This window comes from Numida meleagris, chromosome 2, assembly GCF_002078875.1.
Source record: "Numida meleagris isolate 19003 breed g44 Domestic line chromosome 2, NumMel1.0, whole genome shotgun sequence".
Taxonomy (NCBI): domain Eukaryota; kingdom Metazoa; phylum Chordata; class Aves; order Galliformes; family Numididae; genus Numida; species Numida meleagris.
The window spans coordinates 60,120,966-60,146,986 of NC_034410.1; the positions used below are offsets into that span (position 1 = coordinate 60,120,966).

At 40.9% G+C, this 26,021-nt stretch overlaps 1 protein-coding gene across 8 annotated transcripts in view; it reads right to left on the reverse strand.

Annotated features, from left to right (window-relative positions):
* PHACTR1 (phosphatase and actin regulator 1) overlaps positions 1 to 26,021 on the reverse strand; it is a 304,922-nt gene that overhangs the window by 45,471 nt on the left and 233,430 nt on the right. For 6 of the 8 annotated variants that reach the window (XM_021385729.1, XM_021385727.1, XM_021385728.1 and 3 more), the window contains 4 exons: positions 24,822 to 25,028; positions 15,504 to 15,837; positions 8,199 to 8,407; positions 5,906 to 6,062 (listed from right to left, as the gene is read on the reverse strand). In XM_021385729.1, the coding sequence (XP_021241404.1) occupies positions 5,906 to 6,062; positions 8,199 to 8,407; positions 15,504 to 15,837; positions 24,822 to 25,028 (907 nt within the window). The remainder of the gene's footprint in view (positions 1 to 5,905; positions 6,063 to 8,198; positions 8,408 to 15,503; positions 15,838 to 24,821; positions 25,029 to 26,021) is intronic. The other 2 variants (XM_021385733.1, XM_021385732.1) reach the window with 1 other exon arrangement.

The window sequence follows — 26,021 nt, forward strand, 5'->3', positions numbered from 1 at the left end:
GATATTTTCCACTTGCTCTTGTAGGGATAGCACCCCATCATGTATTAAAGAGTGCATAAATCTAAGGCTATACAATAAACAATGCAGTGCACTACTGTATATCTGTCAGCACAGCTTGCCATTGACTCACTGCTTTAAAGCCGAAGGAACATACCCAGTAAGACACTCACAGGCCTCAGAAGAGGAATTGGATGTCCATCACTCAAAATCACAGAAGAGGCAAAAGGTAATGTCAGGAAACTTCAAGAAGATACTTTCTGGTTTATTTGTTTCTAATTTAATTATTTTTGTTAGTTAATGTGTAGAAGGCTGCTTCCCTACCCCATCTCCCTTTGCTTTCACAGTAGATATGGTTAAATATGACTCTAACAACTGACAGCTCTTGGCAGTAGCACAACACAGAATGCAAAATCTTACTGGCTTGCCTGAGGCATCTGCTGATGATCAGCAGCAGTCCCCTGACACACACTGCTCACCTGGGTAGCCTTTAATCTTCCCTGCCTTGTGACTTGCAGCCAGCCTGTCCTCTGCCCTAGGGAGGACAGGAGTATACTGATGAGATAGACATGACACTGATAAAATGAAGAGTATCAAGAAACAACAAACTCCCTTAACGCTGATTCTGACTGTTAGGCAAAGTGAAGCATAACATTCTACATTATTAGATTTTTTTGTATAATTATTTGATCTTATTCTAGGAGGTTTGAAAAGGCATGAGGGAAGCAATTCAGTGAAAGCAGATGAGAACAATGCCATGGATTCTTCAAAAGCAGCGGACCAAAATCTGAGCTTCAAGACTCTTCTATCTAACTGCTGACGAGTCTCTTCACTATGTTTGAGGGCTAAGAAACTCAAAAAAACCTTCTGTGCTTTAGACAGCCTCTCTTGTAGGATGAATGGCAGGTTGTCCACAGTCTAAAGACACGTCTCAAGGTATGGCAGAGGCTTTGTGAAAGAGAGGCAAAGAAACCAGTTCAAGGGAGTGTAGAGTCCTCAGAAAAGTCTGGAGCAGCATATAACTATAAAGAAATATATAGACACATCTTCTCTAAAGGGCTTTTGTGCTTACTAAATAATGCATCAACAGAAGAAGCTTGTGTGATCTCCTAAAATCACCACTATGATTCCTTGGGAAAAGAGAAATGCAGGGACTGGCACTGGAACACTTGTCTCAGTGGAAGGGGATAGTCATGCAGTCTCTGGGAGACATGCAGCACTGCTGTGCACTGCCCATCAGTGCTGGCCCTCCTCCTTGCCAGAGGCTCCTGACAGGGCATGTCTTTTGTCACTGCACCAGGAGTGCCTCCAAGATCAGTTCCAATTCCTATCTGTATCCTTATTTCACAGTCATAGCCCAGACAGTATCAGTCATCTCACTGATTTCCACAGAAAACAAAGTTCAGTCCCTCCATCCTGCTCTAACCTGAATGACTGGGGAACCAGTGCTTCCCAGCACATTACACAGCCAGAATGATGGTCAGAAGGCAGAAACTGGACTTCTCCCTCTGCTTCCTAATATTCAGGGTCCTGTTTTCACTTTTGTTTTTCCCTGCTAGCTTATGGCCATTTATATGCACTTCTTGTGCAGCTATGAAGATATGCAAGCACCAGAGAGATAAAATGGAAGAGGAGATTGGAAGAACCTCAGCAGGCAGAGCAAAAAGAAAACTACACCCACTTAAAGATTTATTCGTGCAGATGGTCTGCATTTCAGAATAGAAGTTAATGGAACTATAAGGGTTTTTAACAGCCAAGAACATGGTCTCTAGCATCCGCTTCCTATCCCCAAGTCATGTGGTTCTGCATCTTAATTCACTATTTTTGCTTCTGGTTACATAGTTAAGTGTCACATTTTGGAGGAATACATTCTAGTTTGTTTAGAAGAGAAGGTCTTCTAATTAGTTGCTGCAATTGCTGCATAAGGACTGTCAGCAAACAGTCTATGGCACAGGCATACTTTGCAGTAAGGTCCATTTTTGCCTCGGCCTGCTTTTACTAAGCCTTGAAACGGGATATACATCAGTGAAACAATACATTCACAAGAATCATAGAATCACAGAATTGTAGGGATTGGAAAGGACTTTTAGAGACCATCGAGACCAACCCTCCTGCTAAAGCAGGTTCCCTACAGTAGGTCACACAGGTAGATGTCCAGAGGGGTCTTGAATATCTCCAGAGAAAGAGACTCCTCAACCTCTCTGGGCAGCCTGTTCCAGTGCTCCATCACTCTGACAGTAAACAACTTTTTCCTTGTGTTAGTACGGAACTTCCTGTGTTACAGTTTCTGTCTGTTGCCTCTTGTCCTATTGCTGCATGCCACCAAAAACAGTCCCCCCATCAACTAGACTCCTGCACTTTAGATACTTATAACCAGTTATGATATCTCTTCTCAGCCTTCTCTTTTCCAGACTGAAGAATCCCAGGTTTCTCAGCCTTTCCTCCTACGGGAAATGCTCCAGGCCACTGGTCATCTTCGTCATCCTCTGCTGGACTCTTCCTAGGAGATCCCTGTCCGTTTTTGAACAAGGGAACCCAGAACTGGACACGGTGTTCCAGATGTGGCCTCACCATGGCAGAGCAGAGGGGGAGGATCACCTCCCTCGACCTGCTGGCCATACTCTTTAATGCACCCCACAATACTATTGGCCTTCTTGGCCACAAGGACACACTGCTGGCTCATGGCCAACCTGTTATCCAACAGGACACTCAGGTCCTTCTCTGCAGAGCTCCTCTCCAGGAGGTTAGCCTCTAACTTGTACTGACGTATGTGGTTATTCCTCCCCAGGAGCCTACACTTGCTCTTGCTGAACTTCATCAGTGGACTCTGCCCAGCTCTCCCAGTCTGTCCAGGTCTTACTGAATGGCCACACAGCCTTCTGATGAGGCAGCCACTCCTCCCAGCTTTGTATCATCAGCAAATTTGCTGAGGGTGATCTCTATCCCTTCATCCAGGTCACTGATGAAGATGTTGAACAAGATTGGATCCAGAACTGATCCCTGAGGAACACCATTAGTTACAGACCTCCAACTAGACTCTGCGCCACTGATCGCAAGTGAAGTGTTACTCTGGTAGGCCACAAAAGTCCTAATTTGTCTCATGGCTAAGCTAATACTCAGATGTGTAGTGGGCCATATTCTGCTGTAAGATATAGCCCCTGCAGCCTCATCCCTGCAATTGGTCTAATATAAGCCAGGGTACTATCCTCCTAATTTGGGAAACAGCTACATGGTTAAGTCAGCTCTGGAGTCTCTCTACCAGTTGTCGGATGCAATAATAGAATCATAACAATTTTCTGCAACTAATTGGAGATTCAGAGGTTCCATGCTACTTTTAAATAGGATACGAACAAAAAGCTCTCAGCCAAGTTGATTCTTGGTGCAACTCTAACAAGTTTGGACTACACCTGGGATGATTTTGGTCCAATGCAGTATGCCAATGGTCAATCTCTCAATATGCCAGTCTATAAGCTTCTTTTAAAATGACATTCTCTTTATAGTACTAAATTCTGATCTGCCAAATGGTACAGCTAATGAGCTCTTCTAAACTAAATACTGTGAGGATTATGCATAAATACTGAAGTATCCTAATCAGCCTCTTGCTGAAAATTATTTGATCCACTGCAGACAACAATAACTATTTGCTGAAGTTTTTATTCTGCCTTTTTTACTTCTGTAAGTAGCATAAGCAGTTCCATTGGCTGGTTATTTTAAACCATAGAGGACCATTGGTAGAACAGTACAAATCCCTCTGAAATCCAAAATTGCCATCTGCAATTATATTCTGCATCTCACATCTTCTCTAAAGACTATAAATGCTTCACCACTTTAATTTTGCTTGGCATTTGCATTACTGTGGGACAATTGCTAAGCAATGGCAAAAGACAGATGGAGTAATGAAGTCTGGATGCAAAGAAATATTGTCCAAATTGAAATATTCCCTCTATTTCAACCTAATATTTGTCAGCCTGTATCCATCGATACATTTAGATATAAGGCACTGTTAAGACATGTACCCTTCTTTTTGATGCTGAAACATCTGTGGTTTTTTGCATACTAGAGATGAGGAAAGCAGTTTTCTCCTTACATTTCTTGATTATTCAAAAGGATGAGATACTGAATGGTAAACACTTGCAGTTAACAGGTCAGAGTGGAAAGTACATTATTCCAGATAAGGCGAGTGAAATTCTACCAATTTCAGTGATGTTACACTAGTAACAAATGAGAATGAACCAGCAATAGCTCAGCTATTTTTTGAGTTTGTATATACACAGTTTTAATTACTTGAAGCATATGTGATTACTTCTAAGTCCTAGCTATGCTACAAGGCAAACTCAAGCATTATACCTCAGACTCTGAATAAGCAGAGCTAATAGTACAAATGCACTTGGGGAAACAAATAATGACACTGTGAGAATAGGGGGCTTACACAGGAAGGATTCTGGGTATTGCCAAAATTAGCTTCCCCATGTTAAAAAGACACATGCTGAAGAAACATAATTTAGTGGGGAAAAACGCATGTTTTGGAGAGATGAGAGATAAAATATTTATAATAAAAAATCATCTGGAGCACAGTGAGTTACAGTCGACATTTGCAAATGACACTATTTGCCATCATCAGACAGAGCTGTAAAACTTCTGAGAGACCCAGATAACCTAGGCTAAAGGGCAGCACAGTAGAAATGCTTTTAAATGTCATTGTGGGGTCAAGCAGTACAGATTACGATTCACTAAAGACAAAAAATTTAACGCCTCACACACCTCAAAGGGTTCTAAATTAATTATATGAGACCAGGACTGGGACCTTGTTATTCTGCATTGCTCTTCTGGACCATGAGCTTCACATCCAACTGCCGTTTAACAAGGTATTAGGCTGAACAAAGACTGGACTGAACAATTTTGGTGCCCATCAGCAATGCAGCACCATCTCTGGTCACCACTGTTGAAGACCTTCACAAAAATACTGAAGAATTAGACAGGTTTTGGAGAAGGCTAAGTGTGATTCAGCACAAAGAAAGACTTCCAAAGATAGACTGGAACAATATGGTTAGTTTATTCCAAAGAGTAGGTAAATGAGACAGGCCATGAACATAGTAGCAGTGTCCATACATCCCTGCAATAAAAAGATGCTCCTCCACCACATGAAAAAAAAAAAAAGCCAATGGAAAACTGGCTAGTCCTCCTTGTGGCTCTCTCAGTTAAACCAGCAGGCAACCAACAGCATTCACTGGCTCTGCATACTACCGAGCTGATAACGTAACAGCATTAGGTCAACTGCAGAAATCATGGCTGGAGCACAGGAAGTTCTTAGACATTCCTACCTGGCCTTGCTTTACCAATCCTTGATGGAAATGTTTCATTAATGGGCACCCCTCTATGTTCCATACAATACAGAAAAATAGAACAGCTGGTGAACAAATGCTGTTATGAAGTGGAAAGAGTCTATGAAAGTAAATCTGTTCAAGCCTGACACAGCAAAAAATACTGAAGGACAGAAGTATTTTGGATCAGAAGAAGACTCAGCTACTCAATGGAGACTCAGACAGCTGAGAAAGTTATGCCTCTGTCCTTTGGTCAAAATAATAGATTATCAAATGGCACCTATAACTACAGTCCAAAATGTTATCAAAGCTGAATTCATCCCAACAGTGCCCTGAAACAACTAAACCACATAGTTCATTCTGGTACTTACATAACCACAGATCCTGTACGATACTCTAGGAAAATGAAATCTCTGTATGGAATGTTACAGTACAGCAGCCTTAATTCTTAGAGCCTTTTTTCCCCATGGCTTTTCCTCTTGAATATTATGAACAAACAGATCTCAAATGTTTGTAGAATGCAGATAAAAGTTGTGTCCCACCGCATACTTCCAAAAACAAGAGCTAAAAAAACATTAATCACCTACCTTGTTAACTTTGTCCCAATCTGCTGCCTAAGTTCAAGTCTCTCCTCATCAGTCTGCATAGGGAGGATGTTCTTTTCCTCCAACTCTCGCTTGGAAGGTCTGTTGCTGAGTTTGATTGCTAAAGAGTCCTTTCTGCAGACTTTCATTGCCAGGGAACCTGTGGGAGAGAGGAGAGGCTCTGCCAAAGGAGGTGTCATCATTTCATTTCAACAGAAGCAGGCAAGGAAGTACCAGGCAAGGGAGGGTGCTAGGTTCTTATTTACACTGGTATGGACTGTGGAAAAAGGGACATCAATTAACTTGTGGTTTTCAGTTAGCCTCAATTCATGTCATAATACAGAAAGGATGAATTTTGTAGTTACACAGGAAAAAGAATATTGCTCAGCAGAGGGGTGTAGAGAATAAGGGCTTGTTTCATAATTTCTAGTAGCATCTATAATGTTTTGGAATTCATAATGGAATGAATAATTAATCCTCTGAGAGGGCAGCAGAGCTACAGCACGTGGAAAGAGAGAGGTATCTCTCTCTTGCAGTCTAACACCAAGATACCCAAGTTAGCATTAAAAAAAAAAATCAAAAGTCTATCAGAAGCGGAATAAACCTTTAAGTATACTAGCTGATACTGCTTCTCAGGCAGTGGCAGTGGCAAAGACAGTGTAAAAACCAGTGGTCTTCCACGGCTCAAGCCTCCTTCCCTAGGTTTACATCCAAAGCAGACTGAGCAAGGTAGAGAGGCACAAGCAGACTGCAAGCCCCTAAGAGGTTTTAGACTTTGTCAGGAGAATGCCAGATAATGCAGTTCTCCTTTGCTTCTTTGTTTAAGACAAAAGACTCTGATTTCACTTGCAAGGTAAGGTAAGATTCTGAGATGGTGAAATATGCCAGCTTTAGAAACTTGTGTGTGCTTTAAAAATGGTGTGATTGTACTGCTCCTGGTTTTCAGAAGAAAAAAAATTAAATGGCCTGAAACTTCAGCTCAAACTGCAGGATGACAAGATGTCCTTTGTGTCACACACAAAGTAAGGTGTCTCGTCTTCATGAGAGAGTCCTATGATGGCATACCAAGACAAGAGATGGGTCTTTTCCCAGAGAGGTTAGAAAGGGGCCACAAGTCCCTCCAAACTGTAGTTGTGATACAGCTGTCAATTAACCTATTCATATCTGAGCCCAATTTGCCACTACTATGGACCACATCAAACTGGAATAAAATCACACATAATCCAGCAGTAGCATTTTATATACATTTTGTGCTGATACAAGCACCTCTACAGAGAGGCCAGTACAGAACTGACCACAGTAGTTAGATAGTTAGCATGTGGTATACAAATTTGATTCCCAGATTGAGTAACAATGATACAAATATGAAATGACTCCAGAAAGGTAAAAGAAGTTATCCTCATGCAAAAACATTGTATGGTAAAATCAGATTCATTTGCTCGGTTTTGTAAGATCAAGTCAAGAGTTCAGGTTTATAGATTAAAAAAACCTGAAGAATAAAAACAGAACAGAGAAAAAAACTGGGATCTAAACACAAACCAACTTACTCCCACACATACTCTCACATTGTTTAGAAAGTAAAATGCATCAGAGTGGAAAGCAGAACTGTGCTGCATTCCTGTGCAGAATAGAGCATCTGTATACCGACCATCTGCACAGTTCTCTCTACCATCATAATCTAAATTGCACACCATAGGCTTTTAAAGTAGATGTGCTGCTAGGAAGAAAAATAAGATCCTCCCCCACTTTTTATTCATTTCTTCTTGTACAAAATTTAAAGAAATTTAAAGACTATTTCCTCTATACTTTGGTATGCATTTAGGGGTTTTATTCTCTGATCATGCTCCCTTTCAAAGCATGCGTAAACTACTGATTCTGATGTGATTTAATACTGACTATGCTTGTAAGATCTGATTATCTATCTGTGGCACTTTAGTAACCCTGCTGAGCTGATCTTGACTTAAGCCAAATCAGGGCTTCTCTATACTACTGACACTTGGGATAGTGAATCTGAATGTCAGTTTGAAAGCGAACTAAGATAAGACAAAAAAGGTCATTTGAATTCTGTATGAGAACTACCCACACAGGGATTCACATGGATTAGGGTAATCAGTTTAAATTCATACTCCTCATTATTTTGGATTAATTTATAAAATGTCCCCATGTAGTCAAGCCCTGTGAAAAGCAAAAGCCATGGTCAAGAAAGAAAATTCACAGGCCGTGTGTTTCCCTCGTGTATTGAGATTTCAGAGGAAAACTTCAATAAATGAGGAAGGAAAAATGTAATGCATCTAACTTGTAAATAATGAGTTATCCTCATCTTCGTCTTCCTCTTCCTCCTCTTCCTGTCTTGGGTAGAGACAGGAAGAATCTTCATAGTCAGCTTCATGAGGCACATTTTCTTTATTGTCATCGCATTCGATCACAACGGTTGGCACTTGTCTCATGTCTGGAAGGCCTCCAGGTCCTGTTTTTGTAACATTGTCACCTGTGTGTAAACCAGAGCTGTTGGGAAAGAAAAACAAATACATAAACTAAAAGGAAACAGTACAATGGAAGACTGGGTTGCTTCTCTCACTGCATTTAGTAATGGTCTTACATTCCTTTTCGAGAAGAAATGAGAACAGAAATATCTTCATGACCAGTAAGACATCTACTGGGATAAAATGTGTACACATTAGATTTGAGGTGCAACATCTTTTAGTGAGATGCAGAAATATTGTCAGCTAGGACTAAGAACCAAAACACGCACAGTCTCAAGACTTAGTGGGAATTGCACCAGCTACTTAGAGTGAAAAGCGCATCTTCAGTTTGATATATGTGTGACCTCTCCACTAGCACGTGGGAAGGAAGTAGAAAATATCTCACCTGAATGTAAAAGGTGGAGTAAACGGGTGGGAGGAAATAAAGGTATGGATTTTAGAGGAGGACTGTAGACAGGCAGAGGGAAACTATGGCTTGCACAGTTGCAAGATTAATTGGAGAGGAGGGCAAGGGCATGACTCTATGAAGCAGAGGGCACTGACCATGCAGAAATGGGCTTGGAGAAAACAGATTTTGTGAGTTGGTCAGAATAATGAAGAAGGGAGCTAAAGTCTGGGAGGTTTATTTTCTGCAATGACAATAACCCTTTTCTTGTCCTCTGCTGCTCACTCCATCCAGGTGCTAGACACCAACCTGAATTAGTATCTAAACTACTATTTCTTTTGTCACATGAAATGTGACAAAGACCTGTCATTACTACTGCTACTGTTTAACTCTGCCTGTGTGCTGATTTCAGCGTCCTTCACCAAGGAACATACCAATACAAGTAGTGAAACAGGAACACGAAGAGTTGAAGACTGAAATCAAGCATCACTCATGTTCTAGTGTGAAACGGGAACGAGAGATCTATAGGCAAAAATGATGTCTGCTGAAGTTTATTCCTGAGTGGGGAGAAACTGCTCTCCCTCCCAAGTCCCAGCTGAGGCAACAAGTACATGAAAGGTGAGGAACATGTGCCTATTAGACACCCTCTTTGTACTGAATTCTCATTTTACTTTGCACAAGAATTCAAGAGTGAAATCAAAGGTGATGACTGAGCTGCACTTGAAGCACCCAAATTTGGGAGTGACCTTCCTGAGCACCAAGAAGCCTCAATTCTCTTAAGTATTTTAGCCTACTCAGAATACAAGAAGCATTCCACATCTTGGAAAAAAAAAAAAAAAAGTTGTATTTTTCTCTTTAAATGATTTTCTATGAAGTCAACTTGAAACATTTCTCTTTTTTCTAATCTAAATTTAACGTGGACTCTCAAGTGGCTGCCAGATAATATCCCAGAGAATTTTTTAAAAATGCATTTTTGGGTACATAATGCTAGGCCAAAATGAGCTTAGGGATTAAGGAGAATAAAAGGCTTCAGATACTGTGAGCAAACTGTATCATGTTGTTATCATCACATTCAGCTTCTAAGGAATCGTTTTGTTAATTGCAACATTTATTATCACAGATTAACCAAGAATGAGCTGCATAGCTTTACTGGATGCCCTGATGAGAGGAACTCCATTTTCTTAGTAATATTCTATGTTTTTCACCACAATGCATGAAAAACTCACAAAAAGCTGGCTTGTGAATTTGTGTTAGACTTTAATAAGCTTGACCTAAAATATTTTTAACGCAGCAGTAGTATTAGAACTCACCAGCTGAATTCTCCTAATGACACACGAATGTATTACAGCCTTTAAAAACTTTAGCTTCCAATGTAGTGTTACATTTCAAAAATATTCATTTTACTGATTTCATTTTTAAAATATTTTTGCGATGTAACCTATTTTTTTTTTGGAACTCCTTTAAGAGGAAAGGCAGGAAATTTAAAAGCTTGGATTTTCAAGAGAAACTAGAACAGAGAAATTCCGTTAATATTGCTAAAAGAATGGTGCCCACAACCACTGAATCATTAATTCACCTAATTTTAAAACAATACATTCACAGAGAATAAGCACACGTTGGCTAAGTCCCTCCTGGTAACACAAATGAAAGAAGCAAAAAATAGTTCAGCACCCAGGAGCATTTGGTGCTTCACTGCTCTGTGAAGGATGTATGTAGGTTACGGATTCATCCGTATGTGCATAGGGCAGCAGATATCAAAGTGGCTCACCAATTTAGGTTACCAGGCAGGTATCAAACGGAAACAAGATTTACAAATTGTCACACTAGATCTTTATTTGTACTACTGCTCTAGAAATAGAAGTCTTCTCATCTCATTGTAATTTTTCTGAATCATCCATTTTCTTGCTAAAACTATTTTCTATTTTAAGTCCCTCATTTTTCCTAATGTTTTGTGTTTTTCTTGACTAAACTCAGCCTTCTCCACATCATTTTGACTAAGTCAGCTGTCTAAGCAAAGCACTTGTGAAATACATGCATTATTGCAGTGTACTTAAGAAAGATGAACCAAGGTCACTGTATATCTTCACTGAGTATAAATTCCTCTGGGTCATTAGCAAAAAAACTGCATAGTCAGGTGATCTATACCACAAAAATTTTCAGCATTATTCAATGAAAAGCACAGACAGTCCATTTTAAATCAGCTTCATCTTTTGCAACAAAATTAGAGAACAAAGACGTAGCTAAGCACGTACTTGTTTTAAGAAGATAAATGTATCTTAATGCATAGATTTGAATAATTCATAGCTGACTGCGCACTTACTGTTGTATCATTTTTATGTGATCAGAATGGCAAAAAAGTTACGTTATTACAGCTTCCAGTGTTTCTAGTGAGAGAAGATTTTAATGAAAAATCAGAATTTAAGTGTATAAATGGCTCATGTTACAGAAAAAATGTCAACAGAAAAAAAGTGAAATGTCTCCTGTAAAATCTAGTGGGAAAAAACACATGCTTCTTCTCTGTCATTGCAGTCTCTTAGATCTGGAATAAAGAGATACACTTTTATCAGCATGTTCTGATCCACAGGACACTGTTCTGTACTTATCAGTTAAAACAAAAATTCAAATGACTGTATATACATTTATACTGTTTGGGTGTACGTGAGCAACAGAGAGAAAGAAGGCAGAAGTATAAATATTATGTGTTTCTATCCTTAGGTAATACAGAAGTTTAGACAAAAAGCAATTATTTTGACAAACTTCATGGAAGATAAATGTTTTCTGACTCAAATATGTTTTATAAGATTTACAAGACACTGTCAGGAATGTTTAATGCATTTCATTTTGTACAGTCTGAATGCACAGTCTGAAGCTGAGCTGTATGTCCCAGAGGAAATGCTCTCACAAACTGTCTTTTGGACACCACAATTTTTTGCTTCTCTGCCACAGATTCAATTCTAGCCCAGAGTGAGATATGGACACTTAACAGTTCTTCAGTATATGCACTGAACAAACTAAGGCCTTGACTCAGTTGCTATTGTACAACAGTCCATAGAGTAATTGAAATCAACTGTTGTCTTACCAGACAGATCAGGAACTCTATGGGCAAGGAAGGAAGTAAGTCAGGTAAAGAAGCTACTAAGTCAAAGTTAAAGACATACTACAATGGCACAGGAGGCTTTCTAAAGCTTCCCCTATTGCTACATTGTGCTGAGATCCTTTGGGGCATGGTCCTTCCTCTCAGTTTCATTTCAGTCAGGAGGATCAAATCTTCAGTGGATGTTGGTGGCAGGAATTAGCACCATTCCAGTAACTCTCAAAACGCATCATAAATGGGTAAAAAATGACACCAGAATCTAGAAATTTATTCATGCTGAACACATATACTTTGGGTTGAAGCTGAAAGTTGTTTGCAGTAGGTCAAAAATAACCAACAGAGGTTGCAGATAAAAGGTTACATGGAAATCACACTTCTGTTTTTTCTTAATCTATCATAAATCTGGTAATTTATCATGGAAAACAAAGGCACACTGGCAGTGCAAATGACATGTCTTAATAATCATATTATGACAAAGGATAGATTTCCCTTCTAAGAATAGGTTACAAATAGATGTTTTAAGTACCCCAACTTTTTTGCAATCAAAAGTATTAAGTGTGTAAATGAACCTAATGCTCTATAGTGTCTGTAACAAAACCAGATAAAAGATCTGGGAATTAACTGCAGTTTTAAGCAGCTAGAGGAAGAGAACCTCAGTAGCTTTCACAAGGTCAAACACAACAAAATAACTTCTGGCTTCCTTTCTGGTACAGAGAGACAGCTCATTTTTCTTTGGCCAAGACTGTAGCGCATTGGCAAATCAGTGATTTCAAATATGAGTCTTCAGATGCTGCTTGGCTATCTGAATTCCAGAGACCCCATCTGCAAAAAAAATACCCATCCAGATTGCTAGAAGGGGGTGAGGAGGTGTTTCTCTCTTTTGTTCTTTGATCCTGTCCACACTCACAGTACTGGTGGAAGGAAGGACTGTGAAGTGTAAGATCAATTTAGTGGACAAAATGTGGAATTGATATGAACTGCTTACTATCAATGGAATTTAACAGACTTGAGATTCCACCCTATCAGGAACAATGAAACCAGACACAGAGAAGAGAAAATAATTAATATAGGAAACAACTAAATAAATGGAGAGCAGAATACTAACCTGTATTTGTCTATGAAATTCTCCTTTATTAAAAAAAATAATCCCCCAAATCATCAGACTTGGAAGCAATATTAAATGGAGTTGCAGGGCTATTATTCTATCATGTGGGACTTTTTCAAGATAAAGACTGATCAGCAAAAATAAATGCCTCAAGATTGTTGGCCCAAGAGTAGTGACCCAGTAGTGTGTTATCTTGGAAAGAACAGTAAAGCTCTGGACGTCACTGCCTATCTTATGCATGCAAAATTACTGAGCACACTACTGAATTTTAAACAGAAGAAAGTAACTCTAGGATCTGTGCAGTTTTAAAAGGCTTTCAATATTTCTGGGCTGAAATGTCCAATGAGAGATACTGCAGTATGATTTCCATTGGGTTCCATCCAGATTTTATGCAGTGAAGGGAAAAGAAGTACTGTCAAAAGCATTAGAAAAAAAGCAGTATTTGGTACAACTAATCTTCTCTCAAGTTAGATGTATATATCTTAAAAACCTGCACAGATCTTCATGAGAAGCTAGCAAATTTACTAAGGTCACAATGTTGCCTGGATAAGTAATATAAGAAGTTTAAAATTTTAACAGCAGATGTAAGTTCCACAGACCCTTTTGCCTGTCAATACCATGAAATAACAATTGCTATAGTAGAGGAAACAGTCATTTCCTATTTTCTCTCCTGTGAATAGAAACATTATTGATTTGTTTTGACAAAGAGAACAACTGAAGTACTCAATACTTTATTTCATGATTGAAATAACAGTTAATCACCCAAAAAGGCTAGGAAAAATCAACCACAATATCATGAACTAGGATTCACTTCAATTTTTAATGTGAAATATCAGTGCCACAACCTTTTTCACTTTCTTCTGCAGAGGGACGCAACTGCATCATATTAGGACATGAATTCTTGCTTATTCCATTATTAACAAGCAGCACAGCTTTGAATTCAAATTAATAGTTAAAACCAAACAGCATAACCTTCTTTATATCAGTTAAACATACTTGTAGACATAAATTTGATGGATGCCTAGAAATCGGAGCATTTGTTGCTGTGGGGCAAAAGATGCCCCAGTGAAGTCATACTCTGAGAGTCCTCACTGTGCCTTTTGCACACAGTGTGAGCCAGACTGTAAGGTCAATATCCAACCTGTGCTGGGGACAGCATCAGCGGTGCTGTCCCAAAGGAGCCTTTGGGAGACACTGCTACCCTCTGCATTCAGTGCACCATGCTCTGGGCTGAGGCATATGCATCTAACCAACCCTGCCAGCAATGTGGGAGGTAACTAGGTAGTCACTGGGCACAGGATGGATGGTGGATGCTCTTTCTAATCCTTCTGCTACACTTCTTTTATTGATGGGAACAGGAATCTCCAACACTGTCCTTATAGTTTTCCCCCAGAAGAGAATTTCATCAGGCTGCGGAAACATTAGCCCCCTTGATCTAACTGCAGAGATCTCACTACCCTGATAGAGAAATAAGCTGGCAGTGGAGGAAGCCTCTGTTCCCTCGATTATTTTTAGTAGCACCAAGGAGAATCTGCCATCTCTAATAGAACTCCTTTTAACAGTGAAATATAATGAAGGTAATGTTATCACAAAGAGATATTGGGGCAAGTCATCAGGCATTTTGTCTGTTAGACCAAATATTTTAGCTTCCTGTCTAACAGAAGGATGATCTGATTTGCCTAGAACAAGCTGGTTACAAAGCTGCCCTTAGTACTAAATAGAATATCATTTTTGGACTACCTTCTCTATTCTGGGACTTGCTCAATTTTCATCTAAAAGTCAAAATAATTTTTCCAAAGCTTGCTGATCTAGTAGTCTATGAGGACAGCTTGCATTTATGCAACATGCTTCACTTATTCAGACTACTTGAAACCGCATTCAGAGGTGCTCACAAGTGACAGTAATGAAAAACAGCCCCAAGGTGGGTAAGGTGCTTCTGATTAAACATACAACCTTCCTCCAGATGCAAATGCATAAGAAGGGAGCTGCTGTGGAACAGGTTAAATACTTAAAGTAACTGAAATAATGTAAATAGTGTATTAAAACCCTGCTAAGTGACTTGTACACTGTTCTCATAGGTTGTTTTGAGCTAATTGGCTAATCAGATGCCCTGGTTGTGAGGCATGTTTGGTTTCAATGCTCTTTTCTGAATCTTTCACTTCCTTTACTTTTCTGTTTTTTAAAAAATCCTCCACATAACTGGAGCTCTGCAATTATATATTCTGCAGTATATGCTGCAAACCAGACATGTTCTCTATCTAAGCCTTTTCTACACTAGCAGCATAACCTAGCAAGGACAGGACAAGGGTTCGGCAAATTTGGTCTTTTTCACCTTTCTGCCGCAAGATTCTCTAACAAGCCTGGAAAAGCTCTTCCCCTGTCTCTGTTTCTCCAGCAATGACTCTGCTCTGAAGGTGTTAGATCCCCGGAGAAGGGGCTTGATTCCAGTACTGTCAATATGACTCCGGTGTTGATACTGAGGCTAGGAGGAAACAGTGCACATTAATAAATACTTTTAAAAGTTGATTTATTACCTTTCTAGTCTTTGCATGGTCATGGCTAGCGTTTTGTTCAGTTCCTCTATCATCCGGCACCCTGAAGGGTGAATGGGCAACGTGCTGGACCCAGAAGGCAGGTGCTGGCTGTGGCTGCCGTACTGGAGCTGGTGCTGGTGAGCTGCTAACTGGGATGGCAGGACAGTGTGATGGTGCTGAGTCAAAGGCTGCTGGGAGCTCTTCTGTGTGGAATAGGATGAGAGAGAGGAGAGGTCTGGCCCCCCTAAAGGCATGCAAATCATGACTTTCTTTGGAGGTAGTGGAGGTGACAGTTTAACTGGCATACAAGGCAGTTTCACAGGAGCGCCAGGATCTAGAACAGAAGAAAGAGAGGCCCTGGTGTTAATTTTCAAGGCAGTGAGGTGGAGATCAGAGTATCTGCCTGGGTGAGCATGTACTAAGGCTGCTAGTCAATGCAGGTGTGTGCATCCGTTCCCACACATGACAGACAGCTCTGCATAGCTTTCATTCAGCACTGTCTTTTTTTTAAGAACTGTTGTTTTGCAGCACATCTGAATCTCACAAAAACATCCCAGGGCTGTACATGCCCCTTGATAAATACAATAAGCAACGCTTAACAAGGCCTGTGGCACACTTTAATACTTTAATGCCCTATTCCCATAAATCAGCCCTGAGAGGTAAGCACAGCCTTTCCCACTCAACAGGCATGTAAACAGGGGAAGGGCAGTTTCGTGTCTGAAGTTGTGGGATGACTCACCACCATCACTGCTGGAGCGAAACCTCAGGCATACCTGACCCTTCTCGGCTACTGCATTGCACTTACTACAAGTCACCTTTCTTACAGCTTTGTGAGGTGCAAAAAATCTGGTGTCAAAAATTACATTAAAGGGCAAGAGAGAAATGAGATAGGGTTTGAATATTAAACAGGAGTGGACTGGAAAAATATAGGATACAGGAGAAGATGGTAAAGAGTAGAAGATAGTTAGGATTAACACATTCTTTTACAGAAGACTTGGCAGACACTTTTCTAATCTTAACCTTTTTAAATCCAGGCTTATTCTTGAATCACATAGTTGTTCTGTCAAGGAAAGACTTCCCTGGTTTCCATGGAAAGTCAATGGGAGGTCCATTCACAAACATCTCTGCCTGGACTAGGCTGCAGGATGCAGATTTTTGGAGCTGCACTGTGAAATGGTTTCAGAAGTGGTAATGGGAGGGCTTGGAGTTCCCAAAATGTGCATGGGGAATGATCACAGAACATGCTAGGAGCAAAGAAAATGACAGTAAATATATATATTGTGAGCTGCAACTGTGAATGTCTTTAGAAAGAAGGCCAAGCCCTTTATAGCATGGAATTCCACCTCAGACATTTGGCTTTGCAATGCTCTGCATGCTCTATGGCTTCTTGTTGCTTCAGTTCACTCTTCTTGCTGTAACATGGTAAAGGAATTGAAGAGTCAGCAACTTGGCAGTAAGATGCTGCTTTCCCTAGGTTCAAATGCCATCACTCTCCTGAGTAATATCTGATTTTTAAAGTTCTTTTCCAGGTTGTTCTTTTTAGTGTTAACTACCCTCCTCCCTGATCTCTTTATCCTTCTCTCCTTATGGACTATTTATATGAAATGGAGGAATGGACAGATAGTGGTCTTTCCAAGTTGCAGAGTGGGATAGTTACAGATGTGAGAACCCAAGTCTTTCTGTTTTCACTGCAGTATCATATCACAGAATCATAGAATGGCTTAGGTTGGAGGGGACCTTAAAGATCATCCAGTTCCAACTCCCCTGAGATCTCCCCGGAGCCTTCTCTTCACCAAGCTAAACAAGCCCAACTCCCTCAACCTTTCTTTATAGGAGAGGCGCTCCAGCCCTTCAATCATCTTTGTGGCCCTCCTCTGAACCCACTTGTACAGCTCCACATCCCTCCTGTACTGGGGGCCCCAAACCTGGACAGAATTCTCCAGATACATCCTCACAAGCACAGAGTAGAGGGGGACAGACACCTCCCTCTCCCTGCTGGCCACTCCTGTTTTGATGCAGTCCAGAATACTGCTGGCCTTCTGGGCTGCCAGCACAGACTGGATGTCCAGAAGGATATGCAGATGTCCTTCTGGATGGCATCCCGCCATTCTATTGTGTCAACTGCATCACTCAGCTTGGTGACATCAGCAAACTTGCTAAAGGTACACTCAATCCCACCTGTCTATGTCATTGATAAAGATGTTGATGAGCACTGGTCCCAAGACGGACCCCTGGGGTCAACACTCATCACTGGCCTCCACATGACAACAACCCTCTTTCTTTGACCATCCAACCAATTCTTTATCCACACAACAGTCCAGCCTTCAAATTCCTATCTCTCCAACTTAGAGATAAGGATGTATTGTGTCAAAGGCCTTGCACAAGTCCAGATCGGTGACATCAGTTGCTCTTCCTTTATCCACAGATGCCATCACTCCATCAAAAAAGGCCATTGAACTGGTCAGGCACAATCTGCCCTTGGTGAAGCCATGTTGACTGTAAGATCACCTACACATCCTGATATGCCTTAACATCTCTTCCAGGAAGATCTGCTCCAGGATCTTCCCAGGCACAAACATGAAGTTCACTGGCCTGTAGTTCCCAGGGTCCTCCCTTCTCCCTTTCTTGAATATGGGAGTGATGTTTCCCTTTTTCCAGTCACCAAGACTATGCCTCACAGCCATGAACTTCGCCTGACAGACATGATATCTGCTCAATATTGCCTCTCTTGTAGGCAAAAATTCTTCAGATGGCTTCACCAAGGCTGAAATCTAATTTGGGGGACTGCCAAATGACAGGGCAGTCCTCTCCACTAAAGCAGATTGTCTACTGTACAGTAGAAAAAAAAGACTTTCAAGATTTTCTTTGCAAGCACAAGCAGGTCTCCAAGTTACTGTGTTTTACTTACATACACATTAGTTGTGTATATTTTCTCTTTGTATTCTCCATAAAAGAACACATCATCTTCAATAGAAGATACATAAGAAAAGGAGTAAATTACATAGAGCCCTGAGAGCATAATGCTCCTATGGGGTCTGTAGTAACAAAATGTGTTCATACATTTGTGCTCCAGGCAATTTCACTTCTGGAGCTGGTCCTGAATTACAAAAACTACCCTAAGATCTTCATTTCCACACTGAAAAGTGCGGATCTGTCTGTTAGTTTTGGATCCTTTTCTGATGTAGCTCAATTAACATCTTCACCTGACAGTGTCTGTGTCTTGATACCCCTTTATTTTTTATATGATATATAGGAATCAATCTTAATAGTGAATTCAAAAGAGATTCCAACTGCAGGCATCTCTTGCTTCTGACTAAAGTGTAATAATGAGGCCTTCCCTCAGCCTCCTCTGCTCTGGGCTGAATCAACCAAAAGACTTCATCTTTTTCTCATACATCTTGGCCTCTCAACCCTTCCCCATCTTTGCAGCTCTTCAATGGACTCTGTAATAGTTCTATGCTCTTCTCATATTGCAGTGCCCACAACTGACCTGAGAGCTCAAGGTGAAGCCGTACAGCACAGAGCAGTGGGACAAGCCCCTCCCTTGGCCGGCTGGCAGTGCTGGGCCTAAGGCACCCCAGGGTGTGGTAGGCATTTTGGGCTGCTAATGTCTAAATGCAGCCTTGAAAGTGAAACAGAGGCATTAAATCCACATGCCTACCATTTACCTTCAGGATAGTTATATGAGTCTGTTAAAAAAAAAAAGGCTAAAAGGAGAATGATTGCAACAGGAGGAAAGTTTGCTCTATTCACACAGAAACATATCGATATGTCTTCACTGTCATCAGTAAAGCTGACAAGCCCTGTGCTGAAAATTAAACAAATTGGACTGATTAGCAAGCGTTCTGAAGAAATGGGACTTTGCTCAAATCCATGGGTTCCAGGCATGCTACTAGAAATGGCACTACCATTGTGGATTAAAGGACAGAGTGACTTGTCCCCTGTGCCTTAAAGAGACTGCATTTTACAGTTATTTCTTCTATTAATTTCACAATCTTTGTGATGTATGAAGCAGGGGTGGAAATGATTATTGTCTCCAGTAGAGAATATCCATCAGACGTAGACATTTGTAGATGAATAAGTAGCTGGACAGGGGAAATATGAGCAAGGAATCTGTGATAACTGTCTTCTCTGTGGAAGATTACGAGAGTTTTAAATCATTGCACAAAACGCTAATGTGACAGAAGAGAAGCAATCTGTGTGAAGCCAGGTGTGCAAGTCTGATTAATCTCTTTTGGCTTAGATTCTTCATGCTCATGATAACAATGAGAAATTTTGCAAGATGTTGGTTCCCAGTGGGGTTGTGACCACTCAGAACTGTACATGGTTAAGTAATAACTGTGCCATAATTTTGAAGGAGATGTTAAACATAGAAACCTTCTCACTGCTGATGACAGTAAATTATTTTAAAGATATTTGTACATGCCACAGTATTTGCTGCACATAAGACACATGACAAGCACGTCAGCCCTTACCTCCTCCATACAGATCATTTTGCTAATGCATACAGTTAATACGTTTCCTTTTGGGTTTTCAGGAGGTAAATGCAATTCTCTTCACTGTGCAGAAGATCTGCCCTGTGTGGTACTTTTGACATGTTTGTGTTACACTGGAGCTGTACACCAAGTACATCGAGTCAGCACACAGTGCAGATGTGCATTACAGATAGGGTGCTTGGAAGTTGTGGATGTGGCAGCATGTATCGCTTCAGCAGGGCTGCCAGAAAAGCTCATTAAAATCCTCAGATTCTGCCCCAGCACAATTACTCATGAATGAAGAGGGTATGCCTGGGAATCCTGGGCTTGTGGCAGAGCTGGCTATGTAAGAGAATGGAAAAAGTTTTCCAAAGGTTTAATACATGTGCGTGGCCAGATACACCCTAGCAGTATATTCCTAGTGGCCACATACACCAGAAGTGTGGTGTACTCAGCTTGGTGGCATATATTTTGCTCTGAGAAGATCTAGGAGACTTTATGGATAACTGGTGATTCAATTGTTTGAACAGAAAATATATAATTAATTTCAGACAACATCATATGTGCTGGTGAGAAGTAACCAATTCATGAATCAGGACCAAAATGAGCTTTATACTACTGGGGTATGTAGTTCATCAAGTCACATATGATCAGTGATCTTGTTGCTTTCGGGCATTAAAAATTTTATGATAATATAGGGACTCAATCCCAGCAGTTCAGTTAAATTTGTTCAGTTCTTCCTTAATCTTCAACAAAATGAGGGGGCTGCAAGCGTTGCCCTAGATGCCTGAGCACTGCATGTGGATACTGGAAAATGAAAACTAAAAGAAATTCTGCCCATGAAGTTTCTATAACAATGATCATATCTGAAAGCCAGCAGAGAGCTCACTAGGAGGTAAATGGCCAACAGGAAATGCAGAGCAGTGGATCAATGGTATTAAAACAATTAAGAATTGTATTTTTCTGCTAAGTCTGCCCACCTTATGCTAAGAGGGAATCAATTAATAATTAAGAGATGCATGCTGTTTTATTCCAACAGCGTAAAAAGTAGAAAGGGGCTGTGATGGCATTTCCGCACCCAGTACCATGACAGAGATGTTCTGTGCTGATGCAGCATTACCAAGAGTATTGGGAGATGGTGTGGAGAAGAGTATGAAGCACCCTTCTGAAGCAGCAGAGGCACTCCTCCCAGTTACTGCTCTTCAGCCTGCTCTTGGCCCTGTCTTCATTCCTGAATGGCTTCATCCCCTTCTTTAAGGCACCTGGGCCTTGAGAAGAGTCATGCCAAGGCTGTGTGATTTATATTTGCTACAGGAAATTATCTTCCCATCATTTTTAAAACCAATTACTCCTTTTCATTCTCCACAAAATTAAATGTGCTGTTACTCGATTATTTTAGGCCTGCTCTTTTATGTGCATTTCTTATCACAGAAAAGACCACTTTTGTATTGGTACAGACAGATATGGTTCACAAATGCTTTCAGAAGTGAAGATTGCTTCTTTGACATTTCTAAAACCTGTATTACATTCTTTGGCAAACCCTGCAAATCAGTCTTCATACCATTACTGAAGATCTTTGGGACAAGTTCTCAGCAAGAAGCATGTCAGACACGAAGCTTTTATTTCCTCAAGTTTTGTTTTTTTTATTTTTTTTTTCTATGCTTACTATAGAATCATAGAATTGAGTTGGAAGGGAGCCTTAAAGATGATCTAGTCCAACTCCCTTGCAATGAACAGGGACACCTACACCTACATCACGTTGCTCAGAGCCCTGTTCAGCCTCGCCTTGAATGTCTCCGTCTACTACTTCTCTGGGCAACCTATTCCAGTGCCTCACCACCCTCATTGCAAAAAACCTCTTCCTTATATCCAATCTAAATCTTCTGTCTTTCAATTTGAAACCATTTCCTCTTGTCCTATCACAACACACCCTGCTGATGAGTCTGTCCTCTCCTTCCTTACAGCCCCCCTTTAGATACTGAAAGGCTGCTTTCACGTCTCCCTGGAACTTTCTCTTCTCCAGGCTGAACAGCCCCAGCTCTTTCAGCCTGTCTTTGTTGAGGAGGTGTTCCATCCATTCAGTCATTTTTGTGGCCCTCCTCTGGATGCACTCCAGCAGGTCCACATCTCTCCTGCACTGAGGACTCCACATCTGGACCTAGAACTCCAGGTGAGGTCTCACCAGCACAGAGTAGAGGGTCAGGATCACCTCCCTCGACATGGTGACCATGCTTCTTTTAATGCAGCCCAGGATACAGTTGGCTTTCTTCACACTGCTGGCTCACGTCCAGCTTGCCATCTACCAGCCTTTTTTGGCAGGGCTGTGGTCTATCCTTCCTTCCCCCCAGGCTGCTGCAAACCAGGTGCAAGACCTTGCACGTGGATTTGTTGAACCTCATAAGGTTCACCTGGGCCCACTGCTTGAGCCTGTCTAGGTCTCTCCGAATGGCATCCTGTCCCTCAGGCATGTTGACTGCACCACACAGGTTGGTGTCATCTGCAAACTTGCAGATGTCAGTGTCATTGATGAAGATTTTAAAGAGCACTGGTCCCAGTTCTGACCCCTAAAGGACATCACTTTACTGATTTTATACCTTTAGTGATTTTATAATATTATGTTCTCACTTATATTTGTATAAAAAACATTTACATTAAATATATATATATATATCCATATTTGCATACATACATATAAATATGCTAAGACTGACGTTGAGGCATTTCTGTAACTTCTGACTCAAATGTATTCCATCTCAAGATTATATTTTCCCTTGCAGTCCTGTTGAACAGAGAGAGCTAACAGGCCATTAACCACTGTTACTCCCTACTAGTCATGCTCAGCATCTCTTAATGTTTCCTTCAATCTTCTCCAAAAATCTTTACTAGAAAAATGGGTGTGCAATGAGAACTATCTTCACCTTGAATGCCAGGATTCAGATTTTACATGTTTTCTCATACCTAAGCGGAGGATGTCTCTGGAGTTACTAGTAAAAGAATAGCCTTAATTCTGCTTCTCACTGACGAGGGTGCTTCATTAGGATTGACTGCTCATTTCCAAAAATTATACATGGCTAATATAATTACCAGCGGAGAACACAAGGGGCTGAACAACACACTCTTAGACCATGAATGTAAATGGATCCTTAAGAATAAGCTTAATGCTTTTATTTATAAAGCGTGTGCAAATGAGGCTTTCTGTTCTAGCAGGAATACTTTAACCAAATCTAAATCTCAGTTCTTTTTTCCTGCATGTACAAGAGTCTGCATATATGCACATACAAGAGATCAGTTATGATTGGATGAAAGATGAGTAAAGGCTAACACGAACTAAGAGAAGTCACAGTTATATTTCACTTTAATTGGAAAGTCGTCACCATCAAGCAACTGATTTATGCTTGAGATCAATTCTACTTCACACAACATTTCTAGCTGCAAAAAACCCCAATCATCAGAAGCACCCATCCTGCGATTCTTCTACTGTGTTACTTGAAAGGAAGGCTTATGAATGATGGGTACTTGGTACCAGAGGTTTTTCCTACATATTAAGTTTTTTTTACTTATACTATTCCTTTATTATTTTTATTATTTTTTTTAAAAATTCATCATGTTGGCCTCATTTCTGAGCTGCTTCTTGTAATTAGAATGAAGTGGAAGGTAATAGGAAGCTGTCGCTTTCCTCACCTGAAGCCATTAATATTGCTACCTGGCTTTCCAGGCTGCAGAACTGCCCATTTGGTTTGTAGTATAAAGCAATTATGTATAGATTTTGGCAGGCAAGAAAGCAAAGAGATTCCACATAAAATGAACAAAACTATACAGAACAAAAATGTGCAGCCATCCAAACAGAAACATGAAGAGACTACGTAGAGTTATGAGAGAAAACCAGAACATGTTCTTCCCTAATGAACTCTTTCCTGATATTTTTCTTAACCTACATAAAACAAGTATTAACTTTCAGGAAAAAAATAGTACCTTGAATGTATTAATGTAGACTGAACATTTTTCACGTCAGCCCTGAAAAGACTGGAATTGCATTAAAACCAGAAGAGCAACCCAGTGAGAACACCAGGAGCTGACCTACTACAGAGATGCACCACATCTTGTCTTGAGCTTGGGATTTCAAGGTGCTACATCCTGGAAAGTGGCTGAAACTACAAGCAGACTGTTCAAAAGATGCAAGCAAGGACTTAGGGAACCTTTTTTGTTCTGTGTAAAGGAAATAATTCTGTTTCTGTGGCCTAAATGACAGACTGGAGAGAGAAGACCAGAGGAAGCAGGTGGCAGGCAGTTTGAGCAGGAGGCAAAATGGCAAGAAGCCATGGGATAGAACAGCCTGTGTAAGGACTGCGGGGCAAGTGAAAGAGAAACATGGAAAAATTCAGGGTGTGTGCAGGGGGATCTGCCCAGATGGCAGTTGAGAGGAGAAGTGACTAAGAGCAACAGCAGCAAGCAAAATTCTCCCTCTCCTCTCAACCCCAAAGCCCTTTATGATTAAAGGCATTTAAAGATACTTAGCATTTTCCTGGTATTTCATTTCCCATCAATCCACATTCTGCATTTTTTTTTTACATCTTGATAAACAAGAGTGAGGAGGGTTAGGAAATGCTGCACCGGCATTAGGTAATTATGTCTGAGAGGGGAAGAGTCCTGAAGCAACCTTGATGATGGTGTAGTCTGAAAATGCCTTGTGATACCTGTCCTAGGTACAACACACATACATTACCAGTACACAAAACAACATGTGCAAACATCTTTACAGAAGGACATAGAGCACTGTGCTATAGGGGCAGATTTTTCCTATAAGGGAAATGGTAGTGCTGAGGGTCTAGGAACACCAACTTACCAGTTAAGTGGCTGGCAATCCTGGCAATAGGTTTAGGAGGCAGGGCAGGGGGCTGTTTGAGGAGGGACAACTGTTTCACTGGGGTGTCCTCATGGTCTCCAGGGAAAGCAGCAGATTTTTTGGGGGGAAGTAGCAGGACTGGCTTAGCTGTAGGATCTTGGGACAGGAGGACGCCGGATTCGTTGGATGTGGGGCTCTCTTCAGACACTGGAGGACACAACCACATCATAGACGCAACAACATTACGAGCAAAGCAGCAGCGGATACAGCCATTGTAAAACGTGAAAAGCACAGCAAGAATGCAGATTAAGACTAATAGATTTCACTCAAACACTGTATAACACAGAAAGAAGGAAAGAAGGAAAAAGAGAAAGAGTAACACACATCTACACAACAGCTGAATTTCCCATTACCTCTGACAGAAGTCAGCTCCCTTATGCCAGCCTGGGACGTATTCCCACATCTTGAACACAAACGTTTAAAATGTCACATCCTAGATGGTCTGTCACCACAGCTTGCTCTGGACCAGATATGTTAGCAGGTGGTCTTTAGATTTATCTTATAACTGTAAAAGCACCTCACAAGGCCTATTCCATTTCAAAGAGGCTGCATAGCTTTGCCTGATCGCAGATGAGTACTTTTGCTATTCACCTTTCCTCACGTGACCTTCATCCACAACTCTCAGTGTTATGCAGAATGAGAGGTTAACTTAGATGTGCAGCCTGTTGTCTCTCTTTATGGATTGAGGATGAAGCGTAGATAGCCTCACCTAAGGCAGTGCAGCCGGCTGTTAATTATGGAAAGTTGTGTGATGTAAATGCCACCCAACACCACGTGGCAGGTAAAGGGCATGACATACCCCAGGGTTTAAAAATGTTGATCGCACTGGCACACCTGAGAAGTAGCAGGAGAGAGAAAAATCTACAGCTATACGTTCACAAAATGCAGAGACTTTGCTTTACTTGCAGAATTTACTTGTGTAGATGTCATGGTTTTGTGATTTTCAGTTGTTGGTATTCCACATCATAACATCATGTAGTGAATGTACCTGGTTCTCAGAAGAGAAGACTACTACATTCCCCACAGCTCTTTGCTCCTCTGTTACTATTTTCCAGCCGGAGGGAAAAGATAAAAGCTCGCAGTATAAAAACTTGCAGATCACGAGACCTCAGCCCTTTTTCCGCCATCTCTCATCTTGGC